The sequence below is a fragment of the Gorilla gorilla genome, chromosome 8 (genome assembly GCF_029281585.2).
Source record: "Gorilla gorilla gorilla isolate KB3781 chromosome 8, NHGRI_mGorGor1-v2.1_pri, whole genome shotgun sequence".
Taxonomy (NCBI): domain Eukaryota; kingdom Metazoa; phylum Chordata; class Mammalia; order Primates; family Hominidae; genus Gorilla; species Gorilla gorilla.
The window spans coordinates 124,802,954-124,820,000 of NC_073232.2; the positions used below are offsets into that span (position 1 = coordinate 124,802,954).

Sequence of the window (17,047 nt, forward strand, 5' to 3'; positions counted from 1 at the left end):
TTGTATATCTCTGAATTATGAACCCTATAACCTCACTATAACACAGCATAGTCTATAATAAAGAATCTGTGGCAACATGGGTCCAAAAGTAAGTACCAGGAAAATAGGTTATAAAAATTGTTTGCCTATGAGATGGCTGATTCCAATCTAGAATTTTAAAGTAACCAGGAGTTACCAGATTTTCTGAGTAAGCAAGCAGTTCTGAACACATCTTAATAGCTGGTGCGGCTCCTCTCTGAGCCATAGGTAGGCTATTGTTGCTTTATGGTGCAGCCTTTGAAGATTAATCTTGAAACTTGTCCAAATAACACCCATAGGTGTGGTTATGACTCACCCTCTGAGATCAGATGCTTTATTCTATCAAATAAAACAGTTTATCTTAAGCATTTATCACCCTCGATCTTGATTGGTGTCCAATATTCTAGCTGTTGATAACAAAGTATAAAGGTTTGTTTGTTTGTTTTTAGAGAAGGGTGACCAGAAACAAAACCTTTAGACTAATTAGCTGATGATAAGTTGATAGAACTAGGTGAATCGTTCATCCAACCATGGCTTTGGAGAATGAAGGTAGGGGGACTCCAGCCTGTTGTGGCGGTGTAATAAAGTGAAAAGAACACTGGCATTGAGGAATGGGGTTCTGTCCTTGTTCTGCCTCATCTTTCCTAGCTCCGTGGCCTTGGATAGATCATTCATCTGGCTTAGAACCCCTTGTTTTTAAATTTGCAGCCTGATCTAGATGAAACCTCATGTGATAACTTAGGGTCAGTTACAGAGAATTCTCAGGATAACTTGTTCTTGGATGTTTAGATCACTTGAAACTGTGACTATGGACAGATTTTCAATGAATGACCCCTTTTCCTTCCCAATGCTAGGCAGATGATATAGAGAAACTAGCATTATAGGAATTAATTGTATACACTTATATACTTTGTTGCAGTAGTTTATTTTAAAATACAAACGAAGCATCTATTGCAAAACATTTATTTATCAGAGTAACATTTTCCAGTGGGGTGTATAGTGTATTTATAAATCATTAACAAACAAAATAATAAACATTTTGATATTTTATTTCAAGTAGAATCTATGGAGTTATTTTATTTTACGTATCAAAAGACTTTAAAGGATGAGATTTCCTCCACTGCATGCTTATGCTATTCCAGATGCTGACAAAAACATCTGGGCATTCTATCATGAGCTGATTTTCTGAATGAAGTAATTTAATTGTTGATTGACAAGCTAACATGATTTAAGACACAGCCACACCGTATTCAATAGCAGTGTCAAAAGTCATAAACTGCAAGCATATGCAAGCAAGTGGGGCCATGATACTAACTTATGTTGCCTTTTGAAACATTAATGCTAAATTTAAATTACAGGCTAAAGTTTAGAAATGCTGGAAGAGGAAATGAAGAAGTGCAGTTACATAATTTCTGGGCTCTCTGTTTTGCAAATCGTTAAATGATACAGCAGCAATATGGGCAGAGTTCCTAATATAAATAAAAGTCTGTCCTAGCATTGTAAACATAGTTATTATTCCATATGGATTGCAAATGGGTTTTTTAGTCTCTATATGTGTGTGTATATATATATATATAAAACCTCATGATATGCATATAAATATTCACATATGATATTATAGCTAAATTTTAAAAAGTAATTTAGGGGAAATGTGGTATAATTTATCTTATTGTTTATAGCCAAAATGTAAATATCCATTTTGAACATGGAAAATGTGTTTGAAAGTATAAGCAAAAATAATAAATGAGAGTGATTACAATAAAAAGACAAAATTTTTTAAAACTAATTTTTAATTTTTTTTCTGGTGTTGCATACTAAAGAACAATGGATTATTTTGGCAGTCTCATGGTAACCTACTTTCCAGCTCTGTTGGTAGCCTTGCAGCAGGGTGTGTTAGTATTTTTTCTCTGGTGGCTTGCATATGGTCCATTGCCCATGAGTTTATGATAGACACAAAGTGTGCTTTCCCTTTATTAATGCTGCAGTATTGGTGACATGTGGCATGTGCACCTTCCAGCGAATGAGCTTGACCTTTAACTCTAAACAGTCCCTTGAGCAAGAGTAAGCCATACTTAGAGGAATGACTACATAGAAGAAACAGATTGAAACTTACTTTCTCTGATAGCGTTAAAGAAATGCAGTAAAATTTTTTACTATTGGAAGCCATCCAAAAATTGCAGCACCATAAAATAAGGAATTGGGCAAAACAGTATGGTGGAATTACAGAATCTAAATAATACAGATTTTTAAAGCCATTTTTGGTATGTATTAGCAAATGATTTTTTTAAGAAGGATGCATAATTTATACTTTCAGCCATGCGTGCCTACTAGTTTTATTGCATCCTTTCCAGTATTATCAACTACAATTTAGTTGAACATGCTCTGGAGGTCATCATATACAAGGTGTTAGGGTAGGTTTGCATTTGTTTATAACATTTAAATCTTCACAACAGCCCTAGTAAATAAATACTATACCATTATTTTAGAGATGAAGAAACTGATGCTCAGAAAACTTAATTTGACCAAGATCACATACTGAAATGCTCTCTCTGTTCTTTTCATTTAGTACCCTGTGCTTTTCCATCCATCCTAACAATGTTCCAGGGATCAAACATTTATCTAACAGTTTACCTTTACCTAAGCCATGTAGTATGATACATGTTTTAACCTTAAATTGCTTTTTGCTAGAAATTAATACAACATGGAGAACACTGTGATAAACAAAAATTCATAAGTTCCATTTATTTTTTTTCTGGACTATGTAAGCTTTCTGTCCTGGATTGATGAGCCTTTTTGAGTCCTGGTGCAGGGGTGGTGTGTGGCTGAAAAGCTGAAATTGTCCATGAGAAATAGAAGTGAGGCTAAAAATGGAACACTTGGTGCCAAAGATAGATGCATTTTAGAAAATGCCATCTGGGCATTACAGAAGTATGATATTATTTAATTAGAAACAGATAAAATTAGGTAAGAAATGAATGCCAGCAATTATATGACTAACTAATCAATATAATTTCATGGTTTTCTGTAGATATCCCAAAGTGTTAATTATAACAGGAGCAGTTAAATTCTTTGGAGCAGTTAAATTCTTTGGCTATGAAAGCATGCAATTTTTAATAGATGTATCACCTGGTAACCTTGGGCATTATTAAATATATGGAGACTGAAAGACATGTAGAAGCAATGGAAAAGTCTGGCCAGACTGGGTAATTTGTTTTAGACCTATGGAGAAATCTATTAACCAATTCTTCTATAGACCCATTTGATTAGGAAGTAGGACAAGCTGTTCTTTCATTACTTACCAAAACCATACTGCACTCTGTATCAATTATTTGGCTGTCTGCAGCACATAGATTAGAATAAAGGGCTTGCTTAGTGTTTGTGAATGTTGCGGATTGCTGATTAGTAATTAAAGTGCTGAATGAAGAAAATTAGGCCAAAATCGAATGGGAATGAGAACGTCTTAATTCTGTGATACAGATGTTAGAAACAGATTGTCTTCAGCAGCCCCATTCAATGTAGTGACATTCTACGTAGCCATCGAGTATTTGCATCCCATGTAAAACTCAAGTCGAATGCCTTTTGAGATGGTTTCCTCTCCTATGCCTTGTGATGTAGCTGTGTGGGTATTAATTTAGTGAAATATCCTGTCTGCCAGGTGTGGGAACTAGCTGATTTTATTGTAATACCAGATCATTACTTAATTCATATGCAACAGAATACAGCACATGGAAAGCATTATAAATCTATTTACAATGTGGCTGGTCTGATGATAACATTGTATTAAATTCCCAGGTGAGGCAATTTAAGCAATTGCTTTGCCATGTGCACGCCATGGAAATTAAATTCTCATATACGCTTTAGTAATAAACCAACTTCATTGTTATGCTTTTGCTAGTTCTGGGCTGTAGAATCCTCGTTCTGGTTACGTATACTCTATTTCACATGTAGAATCATACAGGAGGCGGTACCACAGATCACAGTTTTTAATTAGTTTAAGCTAAGTTAATTCGTTTTGTTTCTAATTTAGCAGTGCCTGTCCAGGAACACATTCAGTTCAGTTGGGAAATGTCAAGGCTTGGGTCAAGTAGAAAGATTGTTTCAAGCCAAATTTCCAGACAGAACTAAGCAAGCACATCTGTTTGAACTTGGCTTTAAGAAAATCAGCCAATCAGTATGCAAAGGACCTGTTCATATACCAAGTAAAAATCAAAAATCGCCTTGAATCCGAAATTCTCGCATTCATAACTCACTTGTGTCATCAGTTTAAAATAGCCATTGAAACTTGTGCATCTAACTTCTTAGAGGTAACAATCAGTTGTTTATTTGTCATATTTTTTTCTATAGTTCATATACGATCTGTAGATTTTCTTTCTAACCATGTAGTCTACCAAAGTATGTAAGTTAGAAGAAGTAAACTTTACACAAACACACAATTAAAAGTAAGGAGTACTCTTGTATTTAACTCTGTGTATGTTGTGTGTGTGTGGGGGCGGGGGGTGGGGAGGCAAGTATTGTCAGCTGAAGCTTTTCTACTCTTATGGTACAGACCAGAAATTGCAGTAGATTACAAACTGCATAGAGCTTCTGTCTTCTCCAGAAGCCACATATAAAGCACCAGTAGACAGTGGTAACTGACAACTAAGACTAAAAGTGTTGACAATTTCTTGATTTGCCTGGTTAGCTTATGTATAGAAGTCATTAACTATTTATAAAATGCATTATGAATTGGGTTCCTTCAAACTGTAGCTGAATGTGTGACATTTCCAGCTCAAATTCTCATGTTTGCATTTGGCTAAAGTACAAATTTTATACCGTTGATAATAAAGAAAAAATATTTTAGTGAAGTTTATCAAGATACAGTAAATGCTTCAGTTTTATTAACTTTGAATCTTCCAAATTAAATTATTGTGTAGGTACTTATTAATGTAGCATGGGATTTTTTTTTAATTCCATAAAAGGTAGCATAATTTATTGATGTTTTAGAGGAAAATTATCCATAAAATAAGCAGTTTGTCATTCAAAGGATTTTTCCCCTTTTTTGGTATTCAGTTAGTTTAATGATGATCTTGCAGGCTAAGTTATGGTTGGGCACAATCAGCTTACTGAAAATTTTAAGTCGTGAAAAATTATGAGAAAATACCAATGTTGGGCATCTAAATATAATTAGTTTTTTTTTAATAGTCTTGATTTGTTTTGTTTGGAAAATGAAACTCACATATAAAGAGTTCAGTTTTCAGCATTGTTGTGTCGTGCTCATGAGGAACTGTTTCTGATATTTGAAATGAGTCGTCTTTTCATTCTTTAAGAAAAGTCAGTCCTGTCAGAGAACACTTGGTTACACTCAGCATATCATTTACTTAATTATATCCAGAAAGCCATCCAAACAACCGGTTTTTACCATCCCAATGGTGAAGAATGACATTTATAGGGACCACCCTTCAACTGTGGATAAAGCCTTAGTTCTCCTCTGTTGCTGAGCATGTACACTCTTAATTGCTGGTTTTTAAAAGCGGTGGATTCTAACCAAAACAAGATTTGATATTTAGGGATACACATTTATAATTTTCTCCTTTTGAAGTATAGTAAATCAAAATAGGAGTATAATGTAATTGAACAATCTATGCCAATTTGTTGGTATTTTGGTGAAAAAAGGGAAAAACAAAAGCAATCTCCATATGATCCTCTTGCATACTGTGGAATGTTTTAGTCCCCCATAGTGATGAGATGAATAATTAAAAAGGCAGCTCTGATACCACAGCCTGTTTAAAGGTTCTCATTTCCTTTAATGCTGTAAAATACTTTTGCTTAGCTAGTTTGAAACTACTGTAGTAGGAACTCCAAATGAGCAAAGGCAAGCTTTGTCGTGATCTAAATATTGTATTAAGGCCATGAAGTGGACTGCCCTGATAATTTAGCATTTTTAAATGCAATTCTGTATGAAGTCAATAGAAATAGCTAATTAATAATGGCTTCAGTAAATACGATAAGAGAACCAGGCTTAATATATGCTGTGTGCGATGGTCAAAAGTCTGGCATGTTCACAAATGACTGAGTTGGGTCACTACTGAATTGTCGAGCGATCTGATGTAGATATCTTTACTGACTTCATGCTGAGGACTTGACTTCTTTACTCTGTCCTCCTCTCTGCAACGTTGTTGATTTTATTTATCTACTTAGAGACTTACTGCAGAAGTCAAGGTATAAGATATGCATTTGTGGCAGCGAAATGGGGGTTAGGGTGGAGACTCAGGGCAGGGAGTGGATGCCACTGTCTCCTTAATATCAAAACATTTTGCAGTTCTTGTGCCTTTTTCCTGAGTCACTCTAAAGGTAATAGAACGAAGAGGAACTTTTGTGTGGTAGAATGAGCACTGAGCTGTGAGTCAGGACCCCAGTGTTCCAGTGTCAGTTTAACCAGAGCTACCTTTAGAATTCCATGAAACTTACTTTTTTCCCTAAAAAGCAAAGCAATGTCTAGGTTTATTTATTTTTATTTCTATTCAGCCTTTTCAACTGGGTTCTGCCAGAGACTTAAGACTTGTCTTCAAATATATGTAATGAACTAAATTTTTTTCTTATGTACCATCCTTGGGAGAATTGATAAACATAGTTACTGAAATAATGTTCTGTGTTTTGTGGTTAAGATAAGGAACCCCAATTGGGAAAAGTTGTAACTTCAGAATGATTTAAAGTCTATTGATTGTTCTTGTCTAATGTTCTTTTCCATTCAAATGTAATACGTTTGATGTTTAAGGTATTATGATCTCTATGTGGTCAAGCAGTGTCGCTTATTCACTAGTTTAAAATCTAATTTACAAATCATATTGTTGACATCTGCTCTGGAATTATTGATAGTCCTTTTAAACTACAATACTTTTTCAGATCACAGTTGAACAAGTAAGAAATTTTAAGTCCCAAACTCTAGACCCCCAAGTGAGGAAGAGATTACTGTTTTCCAGCTGCCATTTTTTAATGGAGTAGTTTTCTTAGTGAGTTCTGAAGCAGAAAAGACAACAAAGTAACTTGCAAATCTGAATTTAGGTCTGAAATAGTTACGCTGAAGTGGGATCTGAGGCCCACACTTTAGCTTCCCAACGAATTTTCAGTCTTTTGGCTTATCCAAATGTGTATACATTTAGATAATTCATGAATTGCTTGCAGACATGTCCCTCTGACTTTATAGAGAGGGGTATATTTCTTGTAAAACGCATTTTCAGGGTGTGAAACATTGACTCATAGCCCACTTGTCTTTATTTACTGGGACTGTGAAAAGTTGACTCATAGCCTACTTGCCTTTATTTACTGTGACTGAGAAATTTAGTTTCTTTTACCAGACACACACATGCACGCATGCATGCACACATGCACACACACACTTTAATTACTTTTCCTTAGGCCATTATTTATAGAGAGCTGGGAGACATTTAAATTATTGTTTGTACAGGGGAGGGGCTTTAAATTCCCTCTCTTTCTGGTTAGTAGCATCACAATAATGAAAGAAATATAGACGTGCTATTCTAGGCATTGCAGAGTATAGTTGGAGATATAATTATTATCCTAGTATTAGAGACTTTTAAAGTGCTAAATTGAAAGCTTTGTAATGTCCATTTCCTGCCACAATATTGAAAAAAAAAAACATATACTCCTGTCTTAAGTACAATCTAGTGAGTTTTACAGACATGCAGTTATATAGCTGTATTTCTTTCAGCTTAGTGGTCTTATTTGAATGGCGATGTATGGAACTATATACAAGTTCAGATGCGTTTATGAATAGAATACACAATGCAGAGTTTCCTTTCATTATTGGCATCTTATAAACTTCTAATTTACATGAAACTTATGAAGTTCAGGAACTTTACACAACTTTGGTGTGCAGATTGTAGCCAATAGGTTTCCATTAGGGGGCTCTCGAGGTTTGAGATCAGCCTTGATACCAATAAAGCTTGGAAGCTTTTACTTTCTAACGTTCCTCTCACTCTCTCCCTTTTTGTTTTGTTTTATAGAAAAGGTCACGGATCGCCTACAGTGACGAAGTACGGAATGAGCTCCTGGGGGATGATGGGAATTCCTCAGAGAACCAGGTAGAATGCTAATCAGGAAGGCCCGGTGGGTGGCTGGAGGGTGAAGGAGGTCACTGGCGCACTGGGCTCTCAAGCTGCTCCTTAACCGTATTAGCAGCAACTCATGTGGAAGCGATACTGTTTAATGCAAAGCTGGAGTCTTAATCAACTTCAAAATATTTCTTGGAGATCTTACATTTAACCCTTTACCTTGTGATCACTGTCTGCTATCTTTTTAAAAAATCTTTTCTTCTCTTTTCTTTATTATTTAGTACTTAAGGAATAACTTGAAACACACCGTTTGCAGACAAAGCCAAGGTCTTCACCTCAAACACATGTAAAAGGAATAAAAAAGTACATAATACAGCTTTGATAATAATGCAGTATAATTAAATCAACACTTGCAGCAAAACAAATGAAAGTAAGCTTTCAAAATTCAACAGGGCAGCCCAATCTCCTATTGTGTGGCTTCTTAAAAATACATTCACCAAAATGCAAATTGGAAGCACCAGTGTGGAACTTGGATACCCATACAGAGGAACTGCTTCTGTCAAATAATAGTCATAATAATAATAATAATAGTAATAATAATAATAATAATAGGATAAGTCTTTTTGCAGTTTAAGATCTGCGTAGGCAAAAAAATAAGATACAGTTTCTTCTTAAAAGAGCTTTACAACTTGGCTGTCGGTTCTCATTGGATCATACCATAGTGTCATGAGTCTAATTAATGTCCCGCCTCTTTCTTTGAATTAATACTACAGACTTCATTAATTCATGTAGATACTATATACAACTTTAAAAAAAGTTTTAAGAACCTCATTGTAGAAATGACTTTAAAAATGTCTCAAAAAAACCCTAATGACTGATTTTCTTTGACACTTTTAAAGAAAATACATGATAGGGACCTTCAGAAACAAGACCTGAACATGGTTACTAATGCCACTTTGGCAAGTAGTATAAAAGTCTCTACTCTGCCTAAATGAAAATGAACATAAATCAGTCACTGAGTAAACCAAAATTTTAATAGGATAGTGAAACCTAATATATTGATACATATTATAAAAATTGCATAATTGTATTTACCATCTCAAATAGATGATATTATAGGTCCATATATGCTAATAGTATTTGCTATCTATTATACTATAATCTGTAACACGGATGTTGTTTGTGTGATTAAGGACTCTACTCACCCACCCCCAAAAAAGAGAGAAGAATGACTGAGCTGATTATGTTTGTTTTTGGAAAGATGTCACCTCCTCCACTATTTGGATGTTATCAGCTTCAGTTCAGACATGTGAACACGTTCACATTTGACTTGGGATTTCAGCTTCCCTGATTGAAATGTGAGAATAGCTAAAGGAAAAAAAAAATAGCACATCAAACATAAAAGGGTGATGTGATAAAGGGGTTTTACTCATAATAGATTAAATAATGTGAGGATGAGAGAAAAAATATTTTCTTCTGTTTTTAAAGTGAGATTTAGATTGCTCATACCTCTTGAAAATGAGTGAATCATAATTTTATTTCCTATCTACTGCAAAAAACACTATCTTTTTTGCAAAAAAGTGAATGTGTAGTTCTCATGTCAGTTCTTTAAACAGCTATAGATCTTTCCCTCATTTGAAACTACTGCCTAATGCAGAGGAAATAGAAAGGAAGGGGGTGTGCCTGTCTAACTCAGACTCCTTTATCGTAATGGATGTTGTAGTTCTATGACAGGGATCCCTTTTTTTTCAAACGTGTTCACTTCTCTTAATGGACATTTTATATGCCTAAAACATTTGCCTTGCGTACATATAAGTATGATTTTTATGCCTAAAGAAAACTGTTCCACAAAAATAGATTGAGTTCATATTTTCTGAATTTTTCAAATTATATTCCTGTCACCTTAAAGTGATTATGCAGAGATTTCCCCTGGACTTGTATAAATCAAACTTACAAATTCTGAAAGTGCTTGGAGAACCTGAAGTTTACATGTAAGGAACTGTCACTTCAATAAATAGAGTATGATAAATTATAGTCATGAGAATATGTACTGTTAGATTATTACTTGTGTGAAGTTTTCCATCTAAAATTTGATTGAGGTGTAAAAGTTCAAAGAGACCACACTTAACTTTTTGGATATTTTGTTACCAAATGTAGCAAAGTTTCCATTTCATATGAAGTCATTGCATTTTGTTTTAAGGCTCTTTGTCATAATATAGGAATTAAAATCCCTCAAACTAAAACACATCCTTAACTAGGTATGGTCACTTGAGAATAACTTTTTTATTCCGCATCAGCATTCATTCAGAATATGGAGTCAAAACGGAAGCTCTTTCTGTAAAGAAAGAAAATATTTTAATTTGGCTCTATACTAATCTTTGTAGCTCGGTAGCTAGGAAGAGTTTTTTTCTAGGTAGGGCTGCTTATAATTTATATAAGAAAAGGTCTCCTGCCTACAAATAAGTTTACTTCTAAGTTATTTACTAATAAATTGATTTTCAGAACTTCTTGTCCATGGAATACTAACTATATAAATGGATAAAACTTGGAGATAAACAAAATGAGATAAAAATAGCAATATTCATTTAATTGCAATTGGGATATACCTGTCAGTTTAAAAATATAGATCAAAATAGGAAAATAAGGAATTAATAGCAATGATTATATAGGTAAAATACTGGCTAGGTATTTTCAATGTAATATACACATCCTCCTTATAGTTGCTTCTTTGTGAAGATTCGACAATATGAATACAATAGCTATTATTTCTCATTCTGATAATTTATGATGCAGTTTTTTTAGGCATCTGAAACCTGACTGTAATACATATAATTATAGTCTGCCAATTAACTATAAAGTATGTTAATTTACTCTTAGGTACATAAACATTTCTGCCATGATTAGAAGTGTTAAAAATTCAGAAATTAAGAATTTTTCAAAAGCGTTTTTAATGTCCCTCATACAATACCCCTTGCATTTAATTCCAAATTAAATGCTTTGTATACATTCATTTCTGATTCATATTCATTTCATTCAATCAAATATAGCTAATGCTGATTTACAAAGAAGGGGCAAGAAAATTACCTACTTTGTACATTTGAGTACTTTTGGGCTATCAGCTTTCCAAGGATTATTGTCTTAAGCATTATCATTCTATTCTTTGAAAATACCGTATTTACCAGTCCATGTGGCAACATTTTATTTCTTTGAAAGAGTTGAGTTCTTGAATGTAGTGATGTTGTATTTAGAGTGGAAACATTAATAGTTCATAACTTGATTGCATTTCATGAGAACCATTCTCATAAAAGGAAAAACACAACTTATAGAATAAAATCATAAAGCCTTTCATAGTGAAGTGTGATAATGGGGCAAATAAACTGTTCCAAGCTTTGATTTTGAACCCTAATACTCTCTCAGTTTCTATATGCAGAATTATATTGATCAGTGACTTTTAATAAATCCTAAATAGAAGATTCAAAATATAAAGAGTAGACTATTTCCAAATGTGTGGAAAGTTTTGTGGCAAAGCAATATTTAGCAGATAATGATTGCTTAATTTCTTAATACAAGGTTCTCTTAAGTTCTGATTTGGGCTTGCTGTGCATAAAGTGTGTCAAACTTCAGCTACAGACCAGGGGGTGAAGTCGGTCAATTTAATTCCCCAAGATCTAAAGAAGGTCGGTATCATTTCATATAGCCCTGGCAGAGCAGATCATTACCAGGCACAAATCTGTTCGTTACGTGCTGAGGGTTTATAGCAAAATAAATAGACTGTCATCATAAGTTCAGAAAATTGTGTGTTCGACCCACGATAATGTGTAAAGGGCGTTTAATAGAGTTCAGCATTTATTCGTTATCTGTATGCGGACAGAGACGGCAGTCGCGTTATCAGCTTTAAAAAAAATTCGGTAGTTCTGGGGTCACGTGATGCACCTCACACACACACGCGCACACACACACACACAGGCGCGCGCGCATGAACCCTCACATGCTCTGCAGTGCAGTTTTGATTTTAGTCACAGCAGAAGGCTTAACCACAAGAGATTCCACTGGTTCAAACCAGCGTAAACCAGATTTTTTCAGCCCACAAAGGAACAGATTACCTCTTGTATCAAATTCTGCATTGGGGGAAAAAAAATCTTTGTTTCAAAAAGGATGTTGATTATCATAACTCAACATGGTGGCATTGCACACTCTCATGTTGCCTATGATGGAGCTAGTAACTCGAGAAAATACGAAATCACGACTTACAGTCCAGTCTACGCATAGTTAATTTTCAAAAATAGGCCATCTTTTGTTTACTTGAATGAATAACCCTCGGCCTAACCAAAAAAAAGAAAAAAAAGATAAAGATGAAAAACCCTCCCATTACCTAGCTTAGCTACAAATCCGATGTAGAGCTTGAATGCAGCCATGCAGCACAAACAAGATAGAACGTTTTTTTGTTTGGAACCTATTGAAGAAACAAATGGGTAGCATTTTTAAACACTCATTGATTATGGCAGGGTGGCATGCCCCAAATGGTCTCTATTGCTGAAGAGTAGTTTTAAACTTTGGCCCTTTAAGTATCATAGTCAACCAAAGAATAGTGCCCCCAGAAAGAAAAGATAGCTGGCCGATCAATTCCCAGATCGTCTCTTTCTGAGAATTAATGTTTGCCTTTTTCTCCCATGATGTTGGGATAGCAAAGAGAAAGATTCCGATATATGATAGGCCAGGTATTTTAGCTTAAAATTTTGCTTCTTCTGGGGAAGAATTTTAACTTTTCATGTGAAATGAAAAGATTTACTTGTACGTAACTGGATGGTTGCTGAGTGTGTTAATTAAAAATAAAGAAAACTTCTTATTTTGAAACGATGATAATAAAAGTTTCATTTTCACTGAATGTACTGTGAGACATTACATGATAACTTATGTACCCTTTTTATAAAGGATTCTTAACAGTTTTAAAAATCTTATTCTTTGGTACTCAAAATACTTTTCATATAACAAATGAAATAACAGAATAAGCTGGAATGCATACTGCCTTCCTTGAATTCGGGACAAAAACAGCATTAAGCATTGAGATATCCGGGCTATAGTAAACATGATACTTACAGAGACTTATAGTGAACAATTCAGGCACATTTCTCCCAAAGCAATAGTTTAATTTATTGGCCTGCATATGTCAAGTGTTATAACAGATGTTACAGATATTTGGATGTTTAAAAATTATCAGTTGTAGACCTGAATTGCTGAGGATGCAAATTTCAGACCTAGAATGTGGTTTAGTCTGTTACAACATAGGTTTCAGTTTCTAGTCATTGCAGAAACTGTGGTCGTCATCTCACTTATACAGTGATATTTGTAGTTTAGAATAATGTCAAACACACACACCCACACATACACACAATGAGCCAGATATATGGTTATATATTTTAGTTCCTAAAGAGTTAAGCAGCTTGTTTTATCTGTTATATTTAAGGTAAATAGAAAAATGTTCTAAATAAGAGAATTAAAATGTTATCATAGGATAATTTACTAACAAGTAAGGAGTGATTTTTTATTTGACTTTAGTGAAAACAAAACTGCAATATAAATGAAGTAAGAGCTCATTGCCAGTTTACAATATGAAGAAAATTGAAAACTGAAGAAATCATTCAAAAATTAAAATGAAAACATGCCACATGATTGTGGTAGCCTCTTAAGCAAAATAAAAATGTAGAAATTGACTCATATACACAGAAGTTCATATGATCGTGAATTTTTGATACTATGTTCTAAATAAGTATTCTCTCTCCTGGCATACTTTATTTTCTATTAAAATAACATTGCTTCCAAATGCAGTCTTATTACTAGAGTGGGTACAAGTATAACATTAACTAACATAATAGTTTGTTGTTTTAAATACTTACTGGAACCAAAGCATGAGCTATTAATCATTTTCATTTGTAGGTAAAATCTGAAATCAGTTGTCAAGATTCCAAATAGGGAAACATCCTGAAAACTTGTATATACAAAACCTCTTCAATGGTACATTCTTAGAAGAGAGGAACAGTAAACTTGTTTTCTTTCTTTATAATATAGACTTCTATGAAGTCGTTCCCCTTTATTTCATGATGGTGTCTTAGATGTACTTTAAAAGAGAATTTCACACTATTCTCTTTGTTTAATGTGACAGTGTGAGAAAGTGATCTTTATTCGTTCAAAAAACTCTGCATGTAGTCTATGTTTAGGTTCTTTTAATGTGTTTGTCTGTGATTTTTAAATGCTAAACATGTAAACAGATAAATTGTCAATGTTAATTCTGTATCCTGTCACACAACTGATCTTTCTTTCCTGCCATTTCTTTCCTTTTTATCTTTTTTTTGTGCATTCATGTTGCAGTTGATAAAATTACGTGAAGAGGTGAGTACTTCCTAGCTTCGTTTTTTTTTTTTTTTAATTCTGCTTTTCCCTGTAAAATTGAGTTTTTAAATCTGAAGTGGATCTTTGGATTTCTTTTTCCAGGTAAATCTATACATAGCAAAAAGTATCATATATATTGTTCAGAAATCTTTTCTGCTCACCATCTTTTAAAACACAACTATATGCTAATCATGCTTATCTCAGGGATCATTGTTCTTTGTTGGAACTGGGACAAAGTTAATACTTTAAAGGCCAAAAAAAAGGAGGAATAATAAAGGAATATCTTAAAACTCTACCTGAGTGTAGTTTTATTGTAGGCTGTAACTTCAAGTTTATTTATGTAGTTTCTCAAAGAAGCTAGTATGATTTTTTTTTTCTAACATTCTGATTTACTTTACTGTAAACTGTTCTTAAATAAACTCCTTTCCCCCACCCAAAATTATTGGGTTTAACATAAGACACCATGGATGTATTATCCTTTTGGGGAAACACACATATGTTATAAATGCCCTGCTACTCTGTGTACATAGATACCTAAGAATAGCCAAAGCTTTCGTCATTGTTAAACACTTTGCTTTTTGTAGCATGCAGCACCCAAGTGAGTTCTCATTTTTCTGAGTTTGCTGGACTGTTTCATAATGCAACTCCAGATTTTTTTGTGGGTGCCTCAGCAAATATTTACTGCAATGTTTATAATTGTATCCTTGTATTAATGAGGGATGCTGAATAATTCTATTTTTAAAAAATTAAGTCAAACATATCAAATATGCTTTGGTACTCTTTTTTAGAGATAGTCATATTTTTTATTTAATAAGATTGGGTTTTATTTTTCCATTAAGACATAATGGCCTATATCGCAATTTAAAAATTGTCTAATTGCTTATAGTATAGAGTAGTATGAATTACTTTTGAGTTTAATTTGACTGCATTGATTGAGAATTCTCTAGAATTTTTTTATTGGTATGTCATCATTCTCTAGGTGATGCAGATGTTAATTTAGAAGCTTCTAGATAGTGTTTTTCAACAACTCTTTGAATTTAAGATGCATTACTGACGTCCTCCCTCAGAAAAAGTAATAATGATATATAAAATGAAGGGGAAAAATATACAAAAACCCTCGCCCTCCAACCTTTTTGTGTTTTTTATCTTCCCTACAGGGGAGCAGTTGTATATATACACTAAATGAATATAATCAGTTGCAGTTTTGATGTATAAGATTATTCTTGAGGTGAGGGATAACATAAATATTATTTTTCTGCAAGATAGAGTATGTGCTATATTCATGTTTAGGTGAAGAATCTGAATTTTCAAATGTTAATGGAACTAACAATTGACTTGAAAACCTCTATACGAAGAAACTACGTGAAGCCCTTGCCCCTGAATTTAAGCAATGAATATTGTTTGTGTATTAAATTGTGGCTTATTGCAATCAACATTTTTGACAGAAGATTTATTTTTGTTAAGCCTCATTGTGTCAAATTGGAAGTCTTAATTCCAAAAACTTAAAACATCACGTCTGCATTTCTTTTAAAATATTTTTTATTTTTGTTTGATGGCTTATTTCTTTTCTTGTGCCTGTAGCAGCAGTCTCATCAGTTATGATTCTGGAATTCATGTTTCTGAAACTGTAACATGTAATTGAATTATAATTGGAAGAATTAGATTAATCAACTAACAGAATAATATACTCTGAAATATTCTTTTAACAGTCTTTGATATAGATCTAGCATTGATATTTATAGACTAGATTACAGTGATGATGCTGCATTGGTATATGGCTTGCTGAGGAGTGATTATTTCTCAGTTGGGATTCTAATAGTAATCATAGAGAGAATGTTACCCCCATGTTTCTTAACTTGCAACTGTGCTAAGAAGACAAGCACTCAGCTGCTCCAAAATGTGTTTTGTTTCGCTTGGAAACAAAAATATGCCCCTTCCCTTCCTTGTGTTGCTCTTTCTGGGCTCAGTTTTGGAAAGGGAGCATGCTTGGAGGCAGGGTTGTAGTGCATAGGGAGCTGATCTGGTGTTGGCTCTGCCGAGCTCCGTTTGAATCCTACATCTCCAGCTCTCCACATTGCGTGGCTCCTCACACAAGTTGAGCTCTGTCTGAAGCTCCTGCACAGCTTCACTTACCTGCTTTGAAAAGGGCTGAGAAGAGGGTGAGAGAATGAGTTTGGGATGGAGTGTGGGGGCAAGTTGAAAGCATCAGCTGCTACTGTAGTGTATTTCCTTTCATTTACAGAGACCAGGGCAATGTGCAACTAAGGGAACAATGTAAATAGTGCAGCTGTTTCAAGAACTTGATTTTAGTTTGACTTAAGTGAAGAGGTTCCAAAATACAAAGTGAAATCCTGCTGTAAAGCTGCTGATAAACTGATAGTCCTCTTGTGTGCAGATTTACTCTGATAAAATTGAACTGTTCTGAGGAAGAGTTACTTCTATTATTTAGTAATATACCTATTTTTAAAGGTCTTTCAGAAATTTTGCTATTATAACCATGAAATCCCCCCAGTTATTTTACATTTAAATGCTTTATTTCCTACATTAAATATTATTATAAAAGTGGAAGTCCATTTCCAGTATTGATCTTT

At 34.0% G+C, this 17,047-nt stretch overlaps 1 protein-coding gene across 14 annotated transcripts in view; it reads left to right on the top strand.

Moving 5' to 3' along the window:
• VTI1A (vesicle transport through interaction with t-SNAREs 1A) overlaps window positions 1-17,047 on the top strand; it is a 505,013-nt gene that overhangs the window by 71,992 nt on the left and 415,974 nt on the right. For 9 of the 14 annotated variants that reach the window (XM_055352169.2, XM_055352170.2, XM_063710516.1 and 6 more), the window contains exons 4-5: window positions 8,022-8,099; window positions 14,436-14,456. In XM_055352169.2, the coding sequence (XP_055208144.1) occupies window positions 8,022-8,099; window positions 14,436-14,456 (99 nt within the window). The remainder of the gene's footprint in view (window positions 1-8,021; window positions 8,100-14,435; window positions 14,457-17,047) is intronic. The other 5 variants (XM_004050110.5, XM_063710515.1, XM_055352174.2 and 2 more) reach the window with 1 other exon arrangement.